Source organism: Octopus sinensis, linkage group LG11, assembly GCF_006345805.1.
Source record: "Octopus sinensis linkage group LG11, ASM634580v1, whole genome shotgun sequence".
NCBI lineage: Eukaryota > Metazoa > Mollusca > Cephalopoda > Octopoda > Octopodidae > Octopus > Octopus sinensis.
The window spans coordinates 28352353-28373493 of NC_043007.1; the positions used below are offsets into that span (position 1 = coordinate 28352353).

Below are 21141 nucleotides of genomic sequence, written 5' to 3' on the forward strand. Positions count from 1 at the left end.
ACTCATGCCAGCATGGACAATGGACATTAAATGATGATGATGTTGATGATGGTGATGATGATAATATCTTTGTGAATATATTTCTTCTTGCTGAGATTTCCTTCAACAGCAACAAACCTAAATTCCCAGACACGCAAAAGAGCAAATGACAATACACACACACACATATGCATACCCCATACATGTGTATGTAGTGCATGAAAATGAAGAGAATTAAGTGAAGACATTGAGTAAGATGCTTCATTCTGAAATACAAAGTCAACAAACCCTCATTAACAATAAATTTACCTCCAGTCCATAAGTTATATACATAGGAAAAAGAAAAACCCTATTTTAGATTATTTGGTCTAAGACATAGAATAATGATCAAGAAGTGTAGAATTTGCTGTATAACAAGATTTTGTGTTGCTTCTATTCATATAAGTTAACGACACCAAGGTCTTGGGATGTTAAACCAGTTCTATTATGCAGCAATTTTGCTTTCTATATGATTTAAGCTATGTACACATGGTACTTTATTTGTATTGCAATAAGCATTTTCTTTGTACCTTCAGTAATATTAAAACGAAAGGATCATCATCAGCATCAGCATCACTGTTTATTGTATGTTTTCAATGATGGCAGAGTTGCACAGTACAACAGGAGCTACCAAAGTCAGTGGGATTGAACTAAACTCCTATGTCTGCTTTGGAACGGTTTCTTTGGCTGGATGTTCTTACTAATGCTAACCACACTGAGTACTTTTTATGTGACACCAGCACCAGTGACATTATCAGGCAACTTGCTGGACATGGTCCCTCAAATGAAGTGGAATGTGGTATTGAAAAAAGTGACTTTAAGCTGGACAATCAAAAGTATGGCAGATGGACAAGTTCCTTGCTGCAGGGGAGATAAATGGTTAAGTTTTTGAGAGCATAAAAGGATAGTGGTTCATAGAGATGGGGATAGAGTTGTGGAAGTGAGATTTGTCAGGGACAGATTGGGTACATAATCTCATTATTTGCTTAGATGGACAAGTATTCTTAAATACAGCAAATTACCAATCCTCTCAGTTCTTTGCTTTCTCTTCCATGAGACTCAACACCCAGAGGTCATTCTTCATTATTTCATCCCATGTCTTTCAGTAGAGCTACATTTTGGATATCTTGAGAAACTCTGTGTCAGAAGAAACTACACTGTCATCATCCATGTATCAATTTTGGCCAAACTGCATGTGACATTCACAGCTGGACACCACTACATCCAACAAGAGATAAGGGGCTGCAATGTTGTACAGCACATGTTCATAATAGAAAATGGCTGAATATTTGATCTTCAATTTTTCAGCACTATTCTAATTGTTGTACACCTGATGTAACAACCGGATGTTTGTTTGAAACCATTTATGGAGGAGTTTCAAGGGTACTGGGGATCTGTAGGTAATTCTAAAGGTTTACTTCAAAAACAAAATATAACAAACAACAAAAAAAAGAAATCATTTTTCAATACAGAAATGAAGACAGCAAAACAATTTTTACATATTACAATATTAATTAAATTTTTCTTTCTGATAGAAATAAATACACAACTGAAGTGAAATAACGAAGAAATACAAAGGAGATGATTAGAATACAGGGGGAATAACGATACAAAATACAGGGACAACTTGGGTAAAGTTGGAGTATTATGCAAAAAATGCATAAAATGTGTAAGAGCTCTGTCCTTCTGATGTCTCACTGACTCTTGTAATTCTTGTAGATACATATGTATGCATGCATACATACAAGTATGCTTGAGTGTAAATATATGCGTGTGTGTATGTGAATGTGCACGTGTGTATGTGTATGCATGCACTTAGGAAGGGTACAATTTGGATAAAACCTGAACATTTTGATGAAAAGTTACTAGGAAGTCCTGTGCACAAAACTTTTGGGAATGGGAAAAAATTACATTTTTTACAAAAACAAAAACTTTGTTGAGTTTAAGAACAATAACTCTTGATTTGGAACTGAATAGTTATGTCAAGGAAAAATCATTTTGGAAATCCAGCTTAGAAGAGACATCATAAATGAAATGGACAGAGAGTGAGAAAGAGAAGTTTTATATATACATATATATATATATTGAGAGAGAGAGAGAGAGAGAGAGAGAGAGAGAGAGAGAGAGAAAGAGAGAAAAGGACAGAAATAACAAAAGGATAAAAGACTGAATAGATAACTGTGGGAAGCAATGCTGGGAAAAAGGAAGCAAGGTGTCATTTCTGTAAAGCAGCTTGCATCAGTATTTTAAAAAGTACTTCACACTCTAGTATTTGGGAAACTCCTGATCTCACCCTCTGTCATGGGACTGGTGTAGTAATTTAATGACTCATCAGTTGCAATGGTAAGGGCAGGACCAAATTTACTCAATTTAACATCATAGAATTTTATCTGTGCAAAAAGTAATTGACTCAGGGACTGGAGTTTGCTGATATTTCAAACCAGAAAACATTCTTCATTGATAAGGATTCAGCATGTTCCAAATAATCTAACACAAACAGTTCCTTTGTCTTCCCATGACAAAGGAACCAAGGGAATAAGATCATTTAATAGTCCCAATGTCTGCAACCTCATTGGAGGCTCTTATTGGATGCACTGCGTATGAAGCTTTCATCGACAACATTATCAAGCTTTTCAAATACCTTGGGTTTAGTATCACAGCAGAAACCAATCTCACTATAGTCAGCTTCTGGTTATGTGACCATATATTTAGGTACTAGGTCATACAAATGTTTCTACAAACCCATTAGGAAGCTCACCGACATTTAACATCAGGTTTTGCCAACCAGAACTAATGCTAAAGAACTTAGTTCAGGAAATGAATATAAGAATCTCAAACCTAGATGACAGGTCTGAGATTCCAGGCCATCCTATCTTTGATAGAGTGCCCCATTACAACAATGCTCTAGCAGCAAGCAGCTCTCAGGAGATCCCTTACACACACAACCCAAACTCACCAAAAGACAACACTATCACAATCTGATCTGGTTCATATTGCATTTAATTTTAAATGTGGTATAGTTAAGGTCTTCCTTAATTTGCTTGATAAGTATTTTCCTCAAACACACAAGTATAGACACCTTTGAAATAGACATATGCTTAAGATTGCCATTAGTTGCACAGCAAACATAAAGAGTTTTCTTTCACACAAATCCACTCTGAATGCTGAGTGTGAAGCACTGAAGTGGTTCATGCAGAGATTCCTTTGTTTGCTTAATGATCAGTGCAGCACAGTCTGTTGAGATGGTCAAACAATGCATCCAACATAAAAGTGCTACACTAGAATCCCAAAGGTCCCCCACTTCAATAAATGCTTGCACAACCACACAACATTGCTGTAGAACAGCATTACTCTGATGAAGCACATATGACAGTCTAAGAAGGCTGCAAACTGCAACAAATGGAGGCGTTGGACAAATGTAAGTCTTGTTCCAACAGATGTCGCAAATGTGCATTGTATTTAGCAGAGAAGAAACAAATACTTAAGAGCTGCCTCATGTCTAAAATGTACCAAAATGACAAGTCAGAAGCTTTTACACCTTTACCCAAACAGAAATACATTTTAAAATATCGGTCCTGTCTGGATTAGGGAAACAACACCATTGCTCCCTCTTTCTCATCTCTGCTTTCTGCAATTGACTCTTCATTCAGCCTTTCATCCTTTTAATATTTCTGTCCATATTTTATTCTTATCTCCCAACACCTCTTTCTCCACATACAACTCTGTCTTTTCCTTCCTCTCCACACATATATAATAATCCATTTCTTCTGATCTGGATTGTCAAAGTGAATTTTCCCCAGACAAATTTTTGATTCGCAGTCATGCAGGAGTTCCATAGCAGTCACCTTTGGCAGTGATCCATAACGTGCCCTTCTGATGTGCATGACACATTATCCTATTCAAACAAACATGGACAGGGCCATTATTTGTTAGCAGGGTCATTAAACTATATATGCATGTGTGTATGTGTGTGTGTGTATGAATATATATAGATATATATTATACAGATATATATGTGTATGTATAATATATATATTACACATACACACACGCACACACACACACACACACACGCACCTCATGTCGTCAGTATGCAAATTGTGTCTCATAAGAAAAAAGATACTTCAATATTTCAATGATGTTCTTTTGGTTTCCAAACTGAAATGGATCAAAGGTATTGGTGATTGGAGTATATAAACATTATATATTTGTGTGATATGTGTGTGTGTATACATATATACATACATATATATGTATATATTACGTATATACATACTCATTTATATATGTATTATGTATATACATATTTATATATGTATTATGTATATATATATATATATATATATATATATATATATATATATATATACACACACATATATACGTATATATATATATATATATATATATATATATATATATATATACATATGAATGTATGTATGTATAGGGTTATTATTTTAAAACAATGATAAGAACATATTATTCACTGATGGGGAAAACCAAAACTGAAAGTAGAGGCAAATTTATATCAAATTTGCATTAACTGCATTAAGTTTCACCTGACAGCTTATTGAACCATTCTGGCTGAATAAACCATCAGACAAAACTTAAAGTGTCAAAACATACTTTATAACATATATGCACACATATTTATGTGCACACATACACACGATACAAATTTACACACACACAGATATGTGTGTGTGTGTGTATATATATATAATATATATATATATAATATATATATATATATATATATATACACATACATATATATATATAAAACATAATATGCACATACATACATATATTATATATATATATATATATATATATATATATATATACATACACACACACACACACACACATACATGTTCAGCAAATGAGAAAGAAGTGCTGAATACATGTAGTGAAACAGGCCCAGAAAACAAGTTGCAAGACAAACCTTCAGCTTAAGTTTCAAAAAAAAAAAAACTATATATATGTGCATATCTGTGTGTATACATACATACATACATACACACATGTGTGTGTGTGTGTGTGCGAGTCATTTTGTTTGAAGGTAGGCAACTATTAACTCATATGCCTTACCAACAAATATACAATGTTTACATAATACACTGAGCACTCTTTCCAATTTATGCACATATATATGTGCAATGTGTGTGATGTGTGTGTGTGGTGTGTGTGTGTGTGCATGTGCGTGTGTGTGTGTCAATCACCAGGCTAAACTCTTTAAGAAGTCAACCATTGGAATGGATAGATACATCTATTGAAATATGTATCTTGGTAGTGGCACCATCAGGAAATAATCAACAAGAGCATAGCTGCAAACAGTTCCAAGAAACATGCAAGTGCAGCTAATCCAGTTGACCAAGATATCTGGGGTGTTTCTTTTGGACTGGATTCATCTAGTTTGGAGTAAAACATTATAATACTGGTGGAGATAGCAGAAACTGGTGACAGAAAGAAAAGACAAAGATTAGTTAATGATGATAATATAAAAATTGTAACAGGTAATATGAGGAATTATTGATAACTGGTATGCAAACAAACACACACACACACACACACATGTAAATGTTTTAAATATTTTTTAAAGCCAAAATAATGCAGATTATAAAAATTCATAATACAGGTCAATGGTTATTACTGTTACCATTTAATAGTACTATCCATCAAACTTTACTTTAAATTTTTTAACTTACATTGTTTTGGCTTTAAAAAAAAATTTTAAACATTTATATACATGGGACAATGTGTCATGAAAACTATACTAATGTAAAATACATGCATATACTTTCAGACATAAGGAAAAAATTCTGCAACAACACTTTTAAAATAGATTTGGAGCTTATAAAGCAAAGGAATCAACTACAATATCAAATGGTCTGTTTTAGAATCTGCTCCAGCTCATACCAAATATAACGAGTGTCATCTCAGCTTAGCAGAAAAACTTGATTTCCTCGTGTCCCCATCAAAGGAAGTTCCTTGTATGATTCTTCTACCCATTACTTCACCCTAACCATTCAAAACTCTTTCTCAGCTTGCCACTAAAATGTTCTCTTCTCCATGTTGTATATCAGCCTTTACACATTTAATACATTGGGTCATCCCATAAATGAATTCTTTATACTTTTCTATTTTTTCAAAATTAAGATAAACAAAGTACTTTTTTAGTCTAAAATATACACTTCATTTTCCATCTATCTAACAGACTTGCAAGGGCTCTCTTCTAAAATTCATATGTCCATTATGAAAAATACTCCTCCAGTACTGTTCTGACCTTGTCTACAGAATTCATATTTTTTTCTGCCCAAATGATTTTGAAAACTGCGATATAAATGATAATCAGATGAGGCAATGTCCAGCGAATATAGTGGGTGGGGCATCGTTTTCCATTCAAACTGCTCCAGTCTTTGGAATGTCATTCTCGCTGTATGTGGCTGAGCATTATCCCAATGGAAGAACAGCTTTTGTCTTGAAACCAAAGATGGTCATTTTCCTTCTAGCAATGAAGCGGCTCACAGTAGATCTCCTTTGTTTGTTATTGCTTGGTTTGGGTTTAAAAGTTCAAAATTCACTAAACCTTTCATGTCTCACCAAACATATAACAATATCTTACGTGGGGGAAAATCTTCTTTAGCCTGGGGTGCCAGTATTTCTCCTTTTCCTACCTACTGTTTTCAGTGCTTGACATTTTTATAGAGAACCCATTTCTCATCATCAGTCACTATCTGGTTCAAAAAAGGTTCATTCATGGGACGTGACAGCAAAGAAGAGCACACATTCACTCTCTCTGTGTGATTAGACTTAGAAGGTTTGTGAGGAACCCATTGACCCAATTTGCTGACTTTTTGATGAATGGTTGAATGACCAAATCCAAGCTTCTCTGCTAGTTCTGTGAATTTGCTCCACCAATGTTTGTAGAACATCCTCGTCAAACTCTATAGATCTTCCAAGACAAGGTTCATCTTCTAGGCTGCAGTTTCCAGCTCGGAATTTCTGGACCAACTGTTGACACTGGCTTATGCTTATTGTCCAATCCCCGTATATGGCTTTAATACTCCTTGCACCTTCTGTTGCACTGTTGCCTTTATTGAACTCATAATGCAAAATATGCTGAATATGTTCCTTTGTCACTTCCATTATAGCTTTGAAAAAATAACTGTTAAAATCGAACTGCACTCTTCAAAACTTGCTATAAAAGCAGGTAGTTTATCCCATCCCCCTCTGACTTTTAGTTCATGCAATTGAGAAAACTGCATTATTTATGGGTATGACTCAATACATTACACGCCAACCTCATGCTTCAACATTTTACATTACAGTTTGGACACCACTTTCCTTACATCACCGTTTGCTATACTGCTCTCTTCTGTACTTTTTATTACGATAGAGCCAATTACACTAAAGAAGAATCATTTACTCATCAAACGCAGAGTGACACTTGACTGATATATCTTACTTCATTTCTTATATTGCAGTTCAACCATCTTTTCTATCCATTTTCATTTTACTTCTGCACATATTTATTTATACAAACTTTATTCTTTTACTTATTTTATTTTCACTTAGATCAAATCTAATCATTTATTTGTTTCTACATTTATTCATGTAAGTATTTATGCACTATTCAGTTATATTTCACATTACTGTGTGCATACATCTAATATGTTCATGTGCGTAGAAGTATATAGATGTATGTGCATTTATTCTTATTTATTCAGTTACATGTGCTCGTGCATATATGTGAATTCATATTCATGTTTTAGATGTGTAATATGTATGCATAAATATATTTTGTGTGTGTATATGAACATATGTATGCAGGTGTATAGATATGTATGTATGTATATAAGCATGTGCATATATATATGCACATATATGCCAGCATGGAAAACGGACATTAAATGGTGATGATGATGATGATACACACACACACACATACACATGTATTATGTATTAGTGAATGCAAAGGTTCACACATATATGCATTTGTGTGTACGTGTATGTATATGTTCACATGAATGAGTGAGTGCATGCACACATGTATATATGTTTACATATCAAAATTGTAAACAGAGTTTACTATGCCCCTCCCACAACCAATATACATACAACTAACCAAACCATCGTGTGGCACATAAGAGCACTTGCAGTGGTTGGCATTAAGAAGAGCATCCAGCCATAGAAACGATGTCAATCACACTGGAGTCTGGTGCAGCCCCTCAGCTTACTAGCCCTAGTCAAACTGTCCAACCCATGCCAGTATGGACAACAGACATTAAAAGATGATGATGATGATATATAAGACCCTCTATTATGAAGTATTACAGAGTTTATCACACTTCTGTGACCTGTCCACAACCACAATTCCACTCAGTCACTTGTCAAACATCTCCAAAAGAAAATTGTCTTCAGGCTTGTAAGTGCTGGTACCACAAAAGAGAGAAAAAAGCATCCACACTGGTGCTGTGCAAAAGCACCCAGTCCACACTCTGTAAAGTGGTTAGCATTAGGAAGGACATCCAACCATAGAAACCATGCCGAAACAGGCATAGAGCCTGAACAGCCCTTCAGCTTCTGTCAAACCATCCAACTCATGCCAGTATAGAAAACAGACATGAGAATGAAGATGATGATATTGTTAAAGTATACAATATAGGTTGTGACACAGATCTCCAACAAGAACAGATGCTATTGCTCCTACTATCAACAAAGTTAAAATTCTTTTATCATTATTATCTTTGTAAATATGATCCAGGATCCACTTCAGGATAAGCAACAATGTTACATCACCGCTAAATATCTAAGATATTTTTGTTCTTTCTCAAGAAATTTGTTTTGTTTCTTTCATTCTGTAATTTATTTTTTAAGATATTTACAAACTTAAGTCACTGTAACCAGCCTTGCACTTAACCTACCCAACAGTATGTATGAGATGGAATAGGGCTGTTATTTGTCTGTAGAAATCACAACACGAAAGACTTACCAGATAAGAGACACAGAGCAGACACAGTCACCTGGCGATTAGTTCGCAAAATAATTGGGAGATAGACATCAATTCTTTTGGACAAAAGCATCATCATGGAGACCACAAGACTAATCCACCCAGTGAGGCTGAGACCTTGCATTACATGGTACCATGCTAGAAAGGAAATAAGAGATAGGAGCATATGGATGAATTATTTTAACAATATATTTAAATCAATGATAGAAAACTTGCTTGAAATGAAAATAAAAAGTATAAAGGGTGTCAGTTGGCATTCCCATGAGATAAAACTGAGAGTAACGTTTCACATTAGGATCTAATTCCTGCAACTAAAGACCATCACTAACTAATTCAACTGATAGTCTTGACTTACCAGAAATACAACTGATACTGCAGAACAAAAATAGGCACATTTTTGACTCTAGAATGCCTAAATTATCAATATTCAGATTAAAATTATTAAGAATATGCATGGTTGTTAGTCTGTAAACATGATAACCTGAGATAAAATGGCTGAGTGAAAATATCAGCCCAAGAATTAATGGGAGTTGACACACTTATTGTGTTGTCTCTTAATTCTATAGATACAGTAGACTTCTCAAAACAACAATACCAGATTTTGTAGCAAACTTAGCTGTCACATCTTATCCAAGGACAGATTTATCTTCTGGCAACTTTCTTTTACATCTTTTTATGATATCAAGTATCTAAACAATAGAGTTGTTAATTAACTTTCCAATGACCAATCCCTGGTTCACTATATTTCCAGTTGTTACACTAACAAACTCGACTGTGCAATTTAATCAGAATAAAGTATTTTTCTTTGAACATACAGGTTTATTAGTTGTCTTATTCATGTATCCCATCTTTCACTAATGTGTAAAAGCAACAGACATTCACACATGAAAGACAAAAAGGAAAGGAATTTCAAAAATTCCTCTTCAAAACTTCCAAAGACAGGTTACTAAAAAAGATATTAAATGTCTAAAGAATTTTTATAAATTTCTCTTCCAGTGTAGGGATTTCCATTCAAGAAACATACACCTGAAGAGAGGACTGGAATCCCTAGCCTTCACAAAGACTAAGGTGAGGGACTTCTTCCAACAAACATGGCTGTTGTCAGGATGTGGTGTACAAATGTATATAACCTGGGATCAGCTTAGAAGTAAGGTCACTTGCTCAATGATTTCAAGTCACTTGACATAGATGCGGTAGCTATCAGAAAGATCAGAATCTCTGAAGTATACATGCACTTGACAATTTTTGATGACTAAAACATTCTCATCTTATGGTCAGTCAAGATGAGATAGCAAAGTGGCAATGTTATTCCAGAAATCCTTAAATTTCATCCTGGATGTGAACAACAGTGACTAGTGGCCATCTATATAACAACAGGGGTAAGAAGGCCAGATTTCTTCAGACATCTAAAACTTTTCCTGAGGGCGTTCCAATCACTACTACTAGTGGAGAATGGGAATTGAATTTAAATTCATGGAGGGATAGCATATAGCAGCAAGGGTAGCAAAAGCATTGGTAACCTGCTCAGAAATTTCCAACTGTCTGAAAAATATCAGCTGGGTTTCCCTGATGTGGCACTGTGTACATGGAACATTGTCATCATTGTCATCTATTTTATGGTCCTGTATTAGGGAGAAATAGTGAAACCAGCCTCCCACAGATAGTCCATGATTTACTACAGGAGAGATAGAGTAGACATGTAAAGTTTGTAATGACAATTTTTTTTATATATTTTAGCAAAAAGCACTCAAATGATTAGAGGAGGTTTGAACTCATACACTTACAAGAAATGGATACTGCTTAAAGTTTCTAATGATACCTTTCAATTAATCAAAAAAATAGTTTAAGGAAGGCACAGCAAGAAATGCCCTTCAGATCATATTTCTCATCACCAACTAAACTCATGTACGCCAACATTTTTATTCCCATCTATTCCTTAATGTTGTAATTTTCTATTCTTTTACTGGGAAATGAGGAAGGGCTTATCTCTACATGTTCATATTATTAAGAGGTAGTGTATCACTGTGAAGTGCTCCGTCACCTATCCATAGGTTAAATATACAAATTTCTAGAAGCTATAGAAATATCTTACCTGGTTCTTCTGCATAAAACGCTGGGATAATCTGACATCGAAGGTAATCACAGAACTTCACCCACCACAAGCCATAAAATGAGTGGGGTGGCAGCTGGAACCAAGCATGAGTAAAGGCAGCTAAACAGTAGAGAACATTAGCTGTAAATACAAAAATGAGGCTGACTATTTCTAGGCTACCCCTTCCTCCTTTCATGTTGAAGTCTTCGCCAGACAATTTCATTTTTAAGTCTTGAATGTCTGTATCCATTTGTCATTGTTTGCTTTCAAGATGTACAAAATGTGGTAACTGAAAGTGTTAATAAAGACAACATTAACCAAGAAGGAAATAAAGTAAGAATAAAACTCAAAGATTACTCAAGTCAAAGAGATTATGAGTATCAACAAATTACAATTGATAACCTGCTGAGTAAGATAGAAAAACAATAACAAGATATAAAAACTGAAGTTATATAAACACATATAAACATGACAAATTCTACCCTCAAGCCTTAGATCATACTTTGATCTATTTCTATTGTTATTAGGTAATTACATTAACTAAATTTAGTTATTACATTTCTGCTGAGTTACTAATAGCCTAACAACCAGACACATTCCATTTGAACATCCTTCATTTAATATCTCTACTAAATCTATGCCCTTTAGCCGTAACCTGACAAACACCAACCATTTGCATGGGATGTGGGCATCTCACGTAACAATGCATCTTGTACAAATCCCAAACTCTCATCACAAAATAGGTTTCTTTTTCTTCTTTGATGTCCAACCCTGTCTCTCCTACCAATCTTGTACTATTTGTTGAGAGAGCCAACTCTTATTCATAGGGATCCTGCTTCCTTACATTTAACGTCAGAGTTTAGGTACTTGCTTTCACCTGAGCACTCATTCTATGTACAGATTATCTATATGTCCTTGGACACCTTACCTATCATTTGAGTGTGTGTGTGTGTGTGTGTTTGTACAAGTAAGTTGATATTTCCCCTTGGCTTTGTGTGGTAACTGGTTGTAAATAAAATTTTGGAGAAAGCCTTCGACAGGGTCCCCCGATCCCTTATCTGGTGGTCAATGAGGAAACTAGGGATAGATGAATGGTTAGTGAGAGCTGTGCGAGCCATGTACAGGGACGCTGCTAGTAAGGTGAGGGTTGGCAACGAGTACAGTGAAGAATTCCGGGTAGAGGTACGGGTCCACCAAGGATCAGTCCTCAGCCCCCTCCTATTTATCATAGTCCTCCAGGCAATAACGGAGGAATTCAAGACATGATGCCCCTGGGAGCTCCTCTATGCTGATGACCTTGCTCTAATTGCTGAGTCACTATCAGAACTGGAGGAGAAGTTTCAGGTGTGGAAGCAAGGATTAGAATCGAAGGGCCTTAGAGTCAATCTAACTAAAACCAAAGTCCTAATAAGTAGGAAGGTAGACAAATCACAAACGCCTTCAGGTAGATGGCCCTGCTCGATCTGTAGAAAAGGTGTAGGTAGAAACTCTATAAGATGCACCAAGTGTAAGCTATGGACACATAAGAGGTGCAGCAATGTCAAAGGAAGGCTAACTAGGAAGATAGTTTTTGTATGTGGAAGATGCTCAGGAGCAATAAACACTGAAAATGCTCTGAGACCAACTTCTGCCACATTCCAGGGAGAAAAACTAGAAATAGTTGATAGCTTCCGTTACCTAGGTGACCAAGTCAGTAGCGGGGGCGGGTGTGCTGAAAGTGTAACTGCTAGAGTAAGAATAGCTTGGGCAAAGTTCAGAGAGCTCTTACCTCTGCTGGTGACTAAAGGCCTCTCGCTTAGAGTAAAAGGCAGACTGTATGACGCGTGTGTACGAACAGCCATGCTACATGGCAGTGAAACATGGGCCGTGACTGCTGAGGATATGCGTAAGCTTGCAAGAAATGAAGCCAGTATGCTCCGATGGATGTGTAATGTCAGTGTTCATACTCGACAGAATGTAAGTACCTTGAGAGAAAAGCTGGACCTAAGAAGCATCAGTTGTGGTGTGCAAGAGAGACGTTTGCGCTGGTATGGTCATGTGGCGAGAATGGATGAAGATAGGTGTGTGAAAAAGTGCCACACCCTAGCGGTTAAGGGAACCTGTGGAAGAGGCAGACCAGGAAAACCTGGGACGAGGTGGTGAAGCACGACCTTCGAACTTTAGGTCTCACTGAGGAAATGACTAGAGACCGAGACCTTTGGAAGTATGCTGTGCGTGAGAAGACCCGGCAGGACAAGTGAGACAATAACCCGTGCCCTCTACACGGGATGTAGCCAGTCCACTTATGCATACCTTTCCTTCTTGGGACACAAAACTCTACTTGTGAAGACTTGTTGAGGCAAGTGAGAATCGAAATCGAAATCGATCAATATCAATGGAAATTGCAGCTGTGATACCAGTGCCGGTGGCACGTAAGAGAACCATCCGAACGTGGCCGTTGCCAGTGCCGCCCCAACTTGCCTTGTGCCGGTGGCACGTAAAAAGCACCATCCGTTTGTGGCCGTTGCCAGCCTTGCCTGGCCCCCGTGCCAGTGGCACGTAAAAAGCACCATCCGATCATGGCCGTTTGCCAGACTCGTCTGGCACCTGTGCCGGTGGCACGTAAAAAGCACCCACTATACTCATGGAGTGGTTGGCGTTAGGAAGGGCATCCAGCCGTAGAAACATTACCAGATCAGACTGGGCCTGGTGCAGCCTTCTGGCTTCCCAGACCCCAGTTGAACCATCCAACCCATGCTAGCATAGAAAGCGGACGCTAAACAATGATGATGATGGTGATGTATTTATTTCCAGTTCTCCATGTAAACTTGTCCGGACTGTTTATTGTTGAATTGACTTAGATATTATTACTTCACTCAGAAACACATTAGAAGTGGCATCATGAAGGGTCCCCAACCATAGAAAACTGCCCTAACATACTCCTGTCTGACCCATGGAAATATAGATGTTAATAAAATAATGATGATCATCAACCTTCAATGCCCATTTTTCCATGCTCATGTGGGTCAAATGGAATTTGTCAACACAATATTTCTCCAAAACCAAACATGTTTTCCTCAAAAAACTGGGAATGAACAACATTGCTTTTATGACAGTGATGCTCATTTACAACCATCATGTGCTGTCAAGACAGGAGTATACACAATCATCAACATCATTTAACATCTCTTTTTCTGTGCTGGCATGAGTTGGACAGTTTGACAGGATCTGGCAAGCTGCACTCCAATATCAGGTTTGACATAGATTCTACAGCTGAATATGTTTCATAATGCTAACCAATTTATACTATGTACTTGGTGCTTTTTTTGTGACATCAGCACTAGTGAGTTCCACAGAAGCTGTATTTGCCAACATATAAGGTACAGTCTCACATAAGATGCACCCCTATTTTTTAAATATTTTGTGGAAAAAACAATGTTTGATCATACACTCATATTTAAAATTGGTTTTGTAGGGGGAAATGAGGGATTCAGTTCATATGAAAACAATATTGTGACAGCATACTGGGATAAAATATAAATCTGCATATTTCTGGAGAAAGTTCAGAATGGTCTTCATCATCATCATTGTCATTTAACATCCGCCTTCCATACTGGTATGGACTGGACGGTTTGACTAAGGGCTGGCTAGCCAGAAGGCTGCGCCAGACTCCAATCTTTTCTGGCAAAGTTTCTACATCTGGATGCCCTTTCTAACGCCAACCACTCAGAGAGTGTAGTGGGTACTTTTTACATGCCACTGACACAAGGGCCAAGCAGGCAGTACTGGCAACAACCATGCTCAAATGGTGTTTTTTATGTGCCACCAGCACAGGATCAGTCAGCTGGCACTGGCATCGACCACACTAAAATGGTGCTTTTTACATGCCACTGGCACAGGGAGTCAGTCAGGCAGCACTGGCAATGATCATGCTTGAATGGTGCTTTTTATGTGCCAGTAAATAGCAAAGGACCTTTCCACCAGAGTAAAAGGTAGATTATATGATGCTTGTGTATAAACAACTATGCTACATAGTAATGAGGACATGCAAAAGTGGAAAGAAATGAAGAGAACATACTCTGTTGATGTACAATGTCAATGTGTATGTACAACAAAATGTAAATATGTTGAGAGAAAGATTAGGCATAAGAGGCATCAAATGTTGTGTGCAAGAGAGAACATTGCATTGGTATGGTCATGTGATGTGTATGAATGAAGACAATAGATCACTAAATGTGAACAGGATCTATGGAAGAAGAAGACCAGGGAGGTGTGGAATAAAATGACGAAAAATTAGCTCCAGAGAGGAGATGACAAAGACCATGATTGACAAGTTTTCATGCTTGAGAAAGCTCATCCAGAAAAGCAAAACTAAGGCCCTTAGTTTTAAGGCATAGCATTTATGTCTATGCTCTTACACCCAATCTGTCCCTGATAAATCTCTCCCCCACCCATATCCCATCTTCCTAATGTCTCTCCCCGCCATCAGCGTTCATTCACTACATTCCCCTCCCTGTCACTGCCCATCTCCTTTTGTACTCTTTCTGAACATGCTTGCTTACTCACCCAACAGTCCTCTGAACCAGTTAACTTATATATACTCCTCCCAGTAACTTAAGGCTATGCCTCCAACACATCTTCACTGTCTTCTCTCTCTCTTCTCGCTGTTTCCAACTGGGGTAGCCATGTATCTTTTCTACAGCAAGACACCTGTTTCTATCCTTCTATCATACTTTAATCTCTCCTCACCTGAAACAAAGCCACTTTGCTCGGTTGAGGGGTTTTGTGTTGCAACTTACTTGGTGACCTGTCTGGTGTTGGTGCTACATGAAAAGGACTCAGTACATTCTATAAAGCAGTCAGTTTTAGTAAAGGTATCCAGTCATAGAAATCATGTAAAAACAAACAGTAGAGCTTGGTGCAAACTTCTGGCTTGCCAGCTCTTGTAAAACAACCGAACCCATGCTAGCATGGAAAACAAATTAACGATGATGATAACAAAATGATGTTATGGGAAAACCAAATTTCAACTGTACAGTTGTTTGAATTTTAGTCATGAGAATTGCCATACAGAATGTAAAACTTGCCAAAAGATAGCCATCCACTTGTTGTAAATAGCTGACAGGCAAATGAAAATTTAACATCCTTTTCATTGTCCTAGGTGAATTTTTTTATTTAGATAATAAACAAATGTTTCTTAAAGGTAATACAGTCATTAAATAATGTAAGACATGTATTGGGTATGGGTTATTTGTACTGGGTAAGGAGGTACAATGAGCAGGTGTCACCTCCCCACAAAACTGTAAGCAATTTTTTTGTAAGTTTACACTAACAAACTGTGATAATTTGGTTTGTTTCCAATATTACTAGTAACAATCATTGTGCCTAGCAGACTTATGGTCATCTGGCACTCAATCTCCCATCTGTAATTTAGATGTGGAGCAATTTTTAGATATTTTAAAAATAAAGAAAGCATATCTTAAACACTGACAAATGCTGTAACTTGCAAGACAAAGTAAACAAAAGGAGAAAGCTCTTTGACTGAGTAGGGATGTATTTGGGAGAAGAGGTGGTGGCTTTACACCAGATGTTGAAGGCTAAAGTATGACAGAGAGACAAGCACAAGTGCCTTACAATGGAGGAGACATGTGGCTATCCAGTGTTGTGTGTGAGTTGATAAGAATAGCTGGAAGGGAGATAAAGGTGTTGATGATAAGGTGCCAGATCCTACTCTAAAAATAAGAGAGTATAAACAGTTGATGAGGAGGAAAGGAAAGGATGGCTAATTTCATAAAAGTGTAGAAGGAGAACAACAGAGGGTTAGAGATGGAGATGGAGGTGAATGTAGTGAGTGATGAAAAAGGGTAGTATAACTGATGGTAAATATCAGTATGGGAGGGGTGAGAGATATAGAAGTAGCCTGGGAGGGAAGTGACAAGCAGCAGCACAGGAAGTATGGAGAGCAGGAGTATCATAAATCTGTATAGATATCAGAGAGAAGGGAGATGATGTGCAGGGTGTGACAGTAGAAGGGTGAGAGGATGATGAACAGTGGCAGAGATAGGGGTCAGAAGTACATAAGGGTGGTAATAGTGAGTGGGGCGACAAAGGTAGAAGGAGGAGATATTGATAGCAGACTGGAGAGTGTTGAGATTGATAGCAGATAGGAGACATGTTAAACATCAGGTGTGGCAGACAAAGATGTAACTTATGAAGGAAGAAAAAGCTCAAAAAGAAAGTGATTGGTAGAAAGTAGTATGGACAGGGATGATGAGTGAGGGATGGAGTTTAAAAGGAAGTGGTTCTATGGAAGAAAGAGGTAAATGGTAACACAAAAAGGATGATGAAATATGAGTGGAGTCTACTTTTAGATGATTACAGTAGCTAAGTAATGCCATAGTTAGGAGAGTGATGACAGGATGGGTGTTAGAAAGATAAGAAATGAAGGAAATCTTTGACACGGGCAAATTGAGTGCAGGGTACATCATGTACAGATATAATCATAATACTTTTATGACCTCACTTCTTCTGTAGTGGGCTGGTCTTCTCCTGTGTGAGGCTCAACATCTTTAGATCAGCCATCACCACTTCATCACAACTGTTCCTGGGTCTCTGTTCATGTGATGCATACAGATGAGAAGAGCTGTATAAAGAAGTGTTGATTGCCAAAGTGGATGAACTTGTGCAAGAGGAAGTCTCAGGAAGATGTAGGATGAAGTGGTGAGGGCTGATCTCAAGATGTTGAGCCTCACGCAGGAGATGAGAATGGGCCAGGATGTCTGGTGATACAAGGTTCTTGAGGAAACCCATCTGCTTTGGCATTACATTGAGTCAACACCAACTAAGAAACTAAACTACATTTCATCATGCACAACATTTACCTCTCCTCCATGCTCTAGCAGCTTAACTTCACCTTGTCATTCCTCACTTTTGCCCTCCTCTTGACAACTGTATCATTACTATCCTGACATTCTCCCTGCAACCTTCATCTCCCTCCTCTCCAATTCATAACTCATCAGTTATAACCCTTTACCTTACCCAGCTTCTTTTACCGCTGCAGGCTGCCTCCCCACACAATCTTGCAATAGCCCTCCCCCATCCACTCTTACTTACCTTATGCCTTGAGGAGTCACCTGGACACTTCATCTATTCATTTCTTCACAGCTTCTACTGATCACTCTCACCCTTCCCTAAATATAAGTAACCATGCACATCTTCTACAAGAACCTGCTTTGCACTCTCTTCTCTCATACTCTAACTCTTCATCCCCTGATATAAAACTGACTCCAGCTCCCTCAGGATTCATAGTCTTGCAAGCTACATGGCAACTTCAATAGCGCTACTGCCATGAAAATGGCACCCAGTACTTATTGTAAAGTAGGTGACATTAGGAAGGGCATTCAGTAACAGAAACCCTGCCAAAGCAGACATGGAGCATAATGCAGTCCTTGGGCCCTACAGATCCACTCAAACCATCCAAACATACCAACATGGACATTAAATGATGATGATGATGATAGCACATAAACAACAGCGGATTTGAAAAAATTAGAACTAAATGATGCAAACATGCTGTATATGTAATGTAAGGGCATATGGACAATATTTACCAATGAGCTGAGAGGAAAATCAAATACAAGAAGAATCAGATGAAGTATGCAAGACAAGACTGCTCTGGTATAGACATGATATTCATGAGGATGATCACAGCAGCATAAAGAAGTGCCGAGTGTATGAAATGGAGGGGATCTGCAAAAAAACGAAGACCTAGGAAGACATGGAACTAAATGGTGAAAACTGATCTCAAGAGACCATACAAAGATAACAAAGAACTATGAAAATTGATGATAAGCAATGCTGGAGACAGTCACACCCATGCAAGCTCCCTGCAACATTTCAATATTTTCTCATCTCTCTCTCTTAATCATCAAGTTAGCTAAGTAAAGAAAAATGACATTGGGCTTGTCCATATTCAATCCCCTTTGCTCCCTATCGTTACTCAACATTTCTATCTCATCTCCGATCAAGATGCCTATAAAGAGGAATTGCTTCAGATCCGTGTCCAATACACACCACCTTCACCATTCTGTATTGCTTACAATCACTCCCTTTCCCTTATGTCCCTCGTTATTGACATTTGTCACTTTTACCATTGCTCTTGTATTTCAACGGAATTTGGCTGCTATTTCTAATAGGACTTGCAAAAGCAGGAAGTAGATCTATTGTTCGACCATTTGAAAATATTTTAGTTACAGATGTTCAAATTAACAAGATTAAAGACGTTTTCATAACATTAATAAGCAAAGGTAAAGAATACGCACACCACCCGTTTTCGGAGGTTAGGGTAGGTTTAGAGTCAGGGTTACACCGAAAACGGGTGGTGTGCGTATTTTTCACCTCCACCACATTAGCATATATTATTTACACGACGTTATAGGATTAGTAGTTAGTTAAGAAGGCACCAAAAACCCGATCTGCTTTCGCTCATCTCTGGTTTAATACGTTTTATAACAAACAATAGGTGGAGATGTAATCGTCTGCTGGTGAAAATACTGAAACTATTTCGATGAAAAGTAGAAATCAGTGCACACACTTTGGACTTTCGACTTTATATGTTCCCAGATGATATATTTTATCTACAGTGTTGATATGGCATAATACAGTGATGATTAAAGTCGTGCTGTGGCCCAAAAATAGCGAAATCAGTGGTTAGTGGCACGATTGAGATGGGGTGCTGTAATTAATATCATTAAACAGTTACAGAGACAAACACAATGGAGAGCAGAACACAAAATACTAACAAAACATTGAATATCTGACAGATAGATAATGTTTCTGTAAGATTATCAAAAGTTTCTCCGCTTAAAAGTAAGCGAAACAAGTTTAAAACCAGGAAATCCAAATTTTTTTACCTGAACTGTCCCAACATGGAGGAGCGATAGGGGCAGATAACTGAGACGAAGGGCAGATAACTAAGACAACTTCCAGCCTGGCTAACTGTGTCACACCTAAGGACAATACTTTTTCATAGTTGTTACCATTAGTCTACCGTGGCAATGCCAACCCATTTAGCTATGCTAATTTCATCTCTTGCAGCCAACTTTCATGAAATTTATTAGGATAGCACCTCCCTCTCTATCCTCTTCTTCCTCTCTGAGAGGTGCTTGAAGAAGTTGATGAGAGATTGTTCTGAGAGGAAAAAACCTCCTTTCAGACCGTTCAACCATATCAAACGTACAACTTCCTTTGCTATAACCATCAGACAGAGGAAAACAACCGACATTTCCTTGCCGAATGAACAGTGATTCGATATTAGACTCGGTCAACAGTTAGATCCGTCCCACATATAATAACAACTATTCGACATAAACCCACATAACAATGCACTAACACTGAACGAGTTCGTAATAGTCAATTTCGACGGCCTATGTGTATCGCGTACATGTTCGCTTGTCAACAGCTCTAAACATGGCCATGACTGTAGAGTTTATTCCGAACAATGTTCCCTACCCGTGGCACTGCCAGACAAAAGACTGTGGGTAATTGTTCCCAATACTTGATTTGAAAGTTTTCAAATAGAGACTATCCGGACGGTCTGAGGCCATCATTGCTAATATTATACACTGACTCTCTATAGAGTGCCACCAACTTTTTGGCCCAAATGATAAGATTACAGCTAGAAAGATGAGTTAGGTAAAAAAAAAAAAAATTAAAAAAGGGTCGTTTGAAACAGATGGGATTCATGACAAACGGAAATTGCTCCTTCTACAAAAAGCGAACGAGCAGGGGTATTCATAATTAATTATATGCTTAGTCCAACATTGTAATGTGAAGTTAAGTCTTTTAATGTCCATAAAATCTCGTTATTTCATTTACCTCATGTGCTATTATTGTCTCGACATGAATAACATAAAATACACCTCATTACGCTCCTCTAGTTAATGATGATAATGAGGGTGTGTGACTAAAAATTACAGAGCTAAAGAAATAATCTCATCTGACAAAGACACACACATCAAAGAAATCCAAGGGA

At 37.6% G+C, this 21141-nt stretch overlaps 1 protein-coding gene and 1 long non-coding RNA gene across 3 annotated transcripts; one reads left to right on the plus strand and one right to left on the minus strand.

Annotated features, from left to right (window-relative positions):
* LOC118765359 lies at positions 1–8473 on the plus strand. The gene is made up of 2 exons (XR_005001197.1): positions 1–51; positions 8319–8473. It is a non-coding gene; the product is annotated as an uncharacterized LOC118765359 (long non-coding RNA).
* LOC115217314 lies at positions 5088–20780 on the minus strand. 2 transcript variants are annotated; one of them, XM_029786966.2, is made up of 4 exons: positions 20021–20780; positions 11130–11418; positions 9020–9175; positions 5088–5480 (listed from the first exon to the last, which is right to left on the minus strand). In XM_029786966.2, the coding sequence occupies exons 2-4, from the start codon at positions 11377–11379 to the stop codon at positions 5326–5328; spliced, it is 561 nt and encodes a 186-aa protein (XP_029642826.1). In that variant the 5' UTR covers positions 11380–11418; positions 20021–20780; the 3' UTR covers positions 5088–5325. The 2 variants fall into 2 exon arrangements, with proteins under 2 accessions (XP_029642826.1, XP_036363165.1); XM_036507272.1 differs by lacking the exon at positions 20021–20780 and adding an exon at positions 18719–18857.
* Positions 20781–21141: the final 361 nt, after the last annotated feature.

Excerpts from the sequence above, each read along its gene's own strand:
- LOC115217314 (XM_029786966.2), bottom strand. The coding sequence starts at position 11,379 with ATGGATACAGACATTCAAGACTTAAAAATGAAATTGTCTGGCGAAGAC. Across the intron at positions 9,176-11,129 it reads GTTTTATGCAGAAGAACCAG|CATGGTACCATGTAATGCAA; the intron begins GTAAGATATTTC and ends TTTCCTTTCTAG. Across the intron at positions 5,481-9,019 it reads TGCTCTGTGTCTCTTATCTG|TTTCTGCTATCTCCACCAGT; the intron begins GTAAGTCTTTCG and ends TTCTGTCACCAG.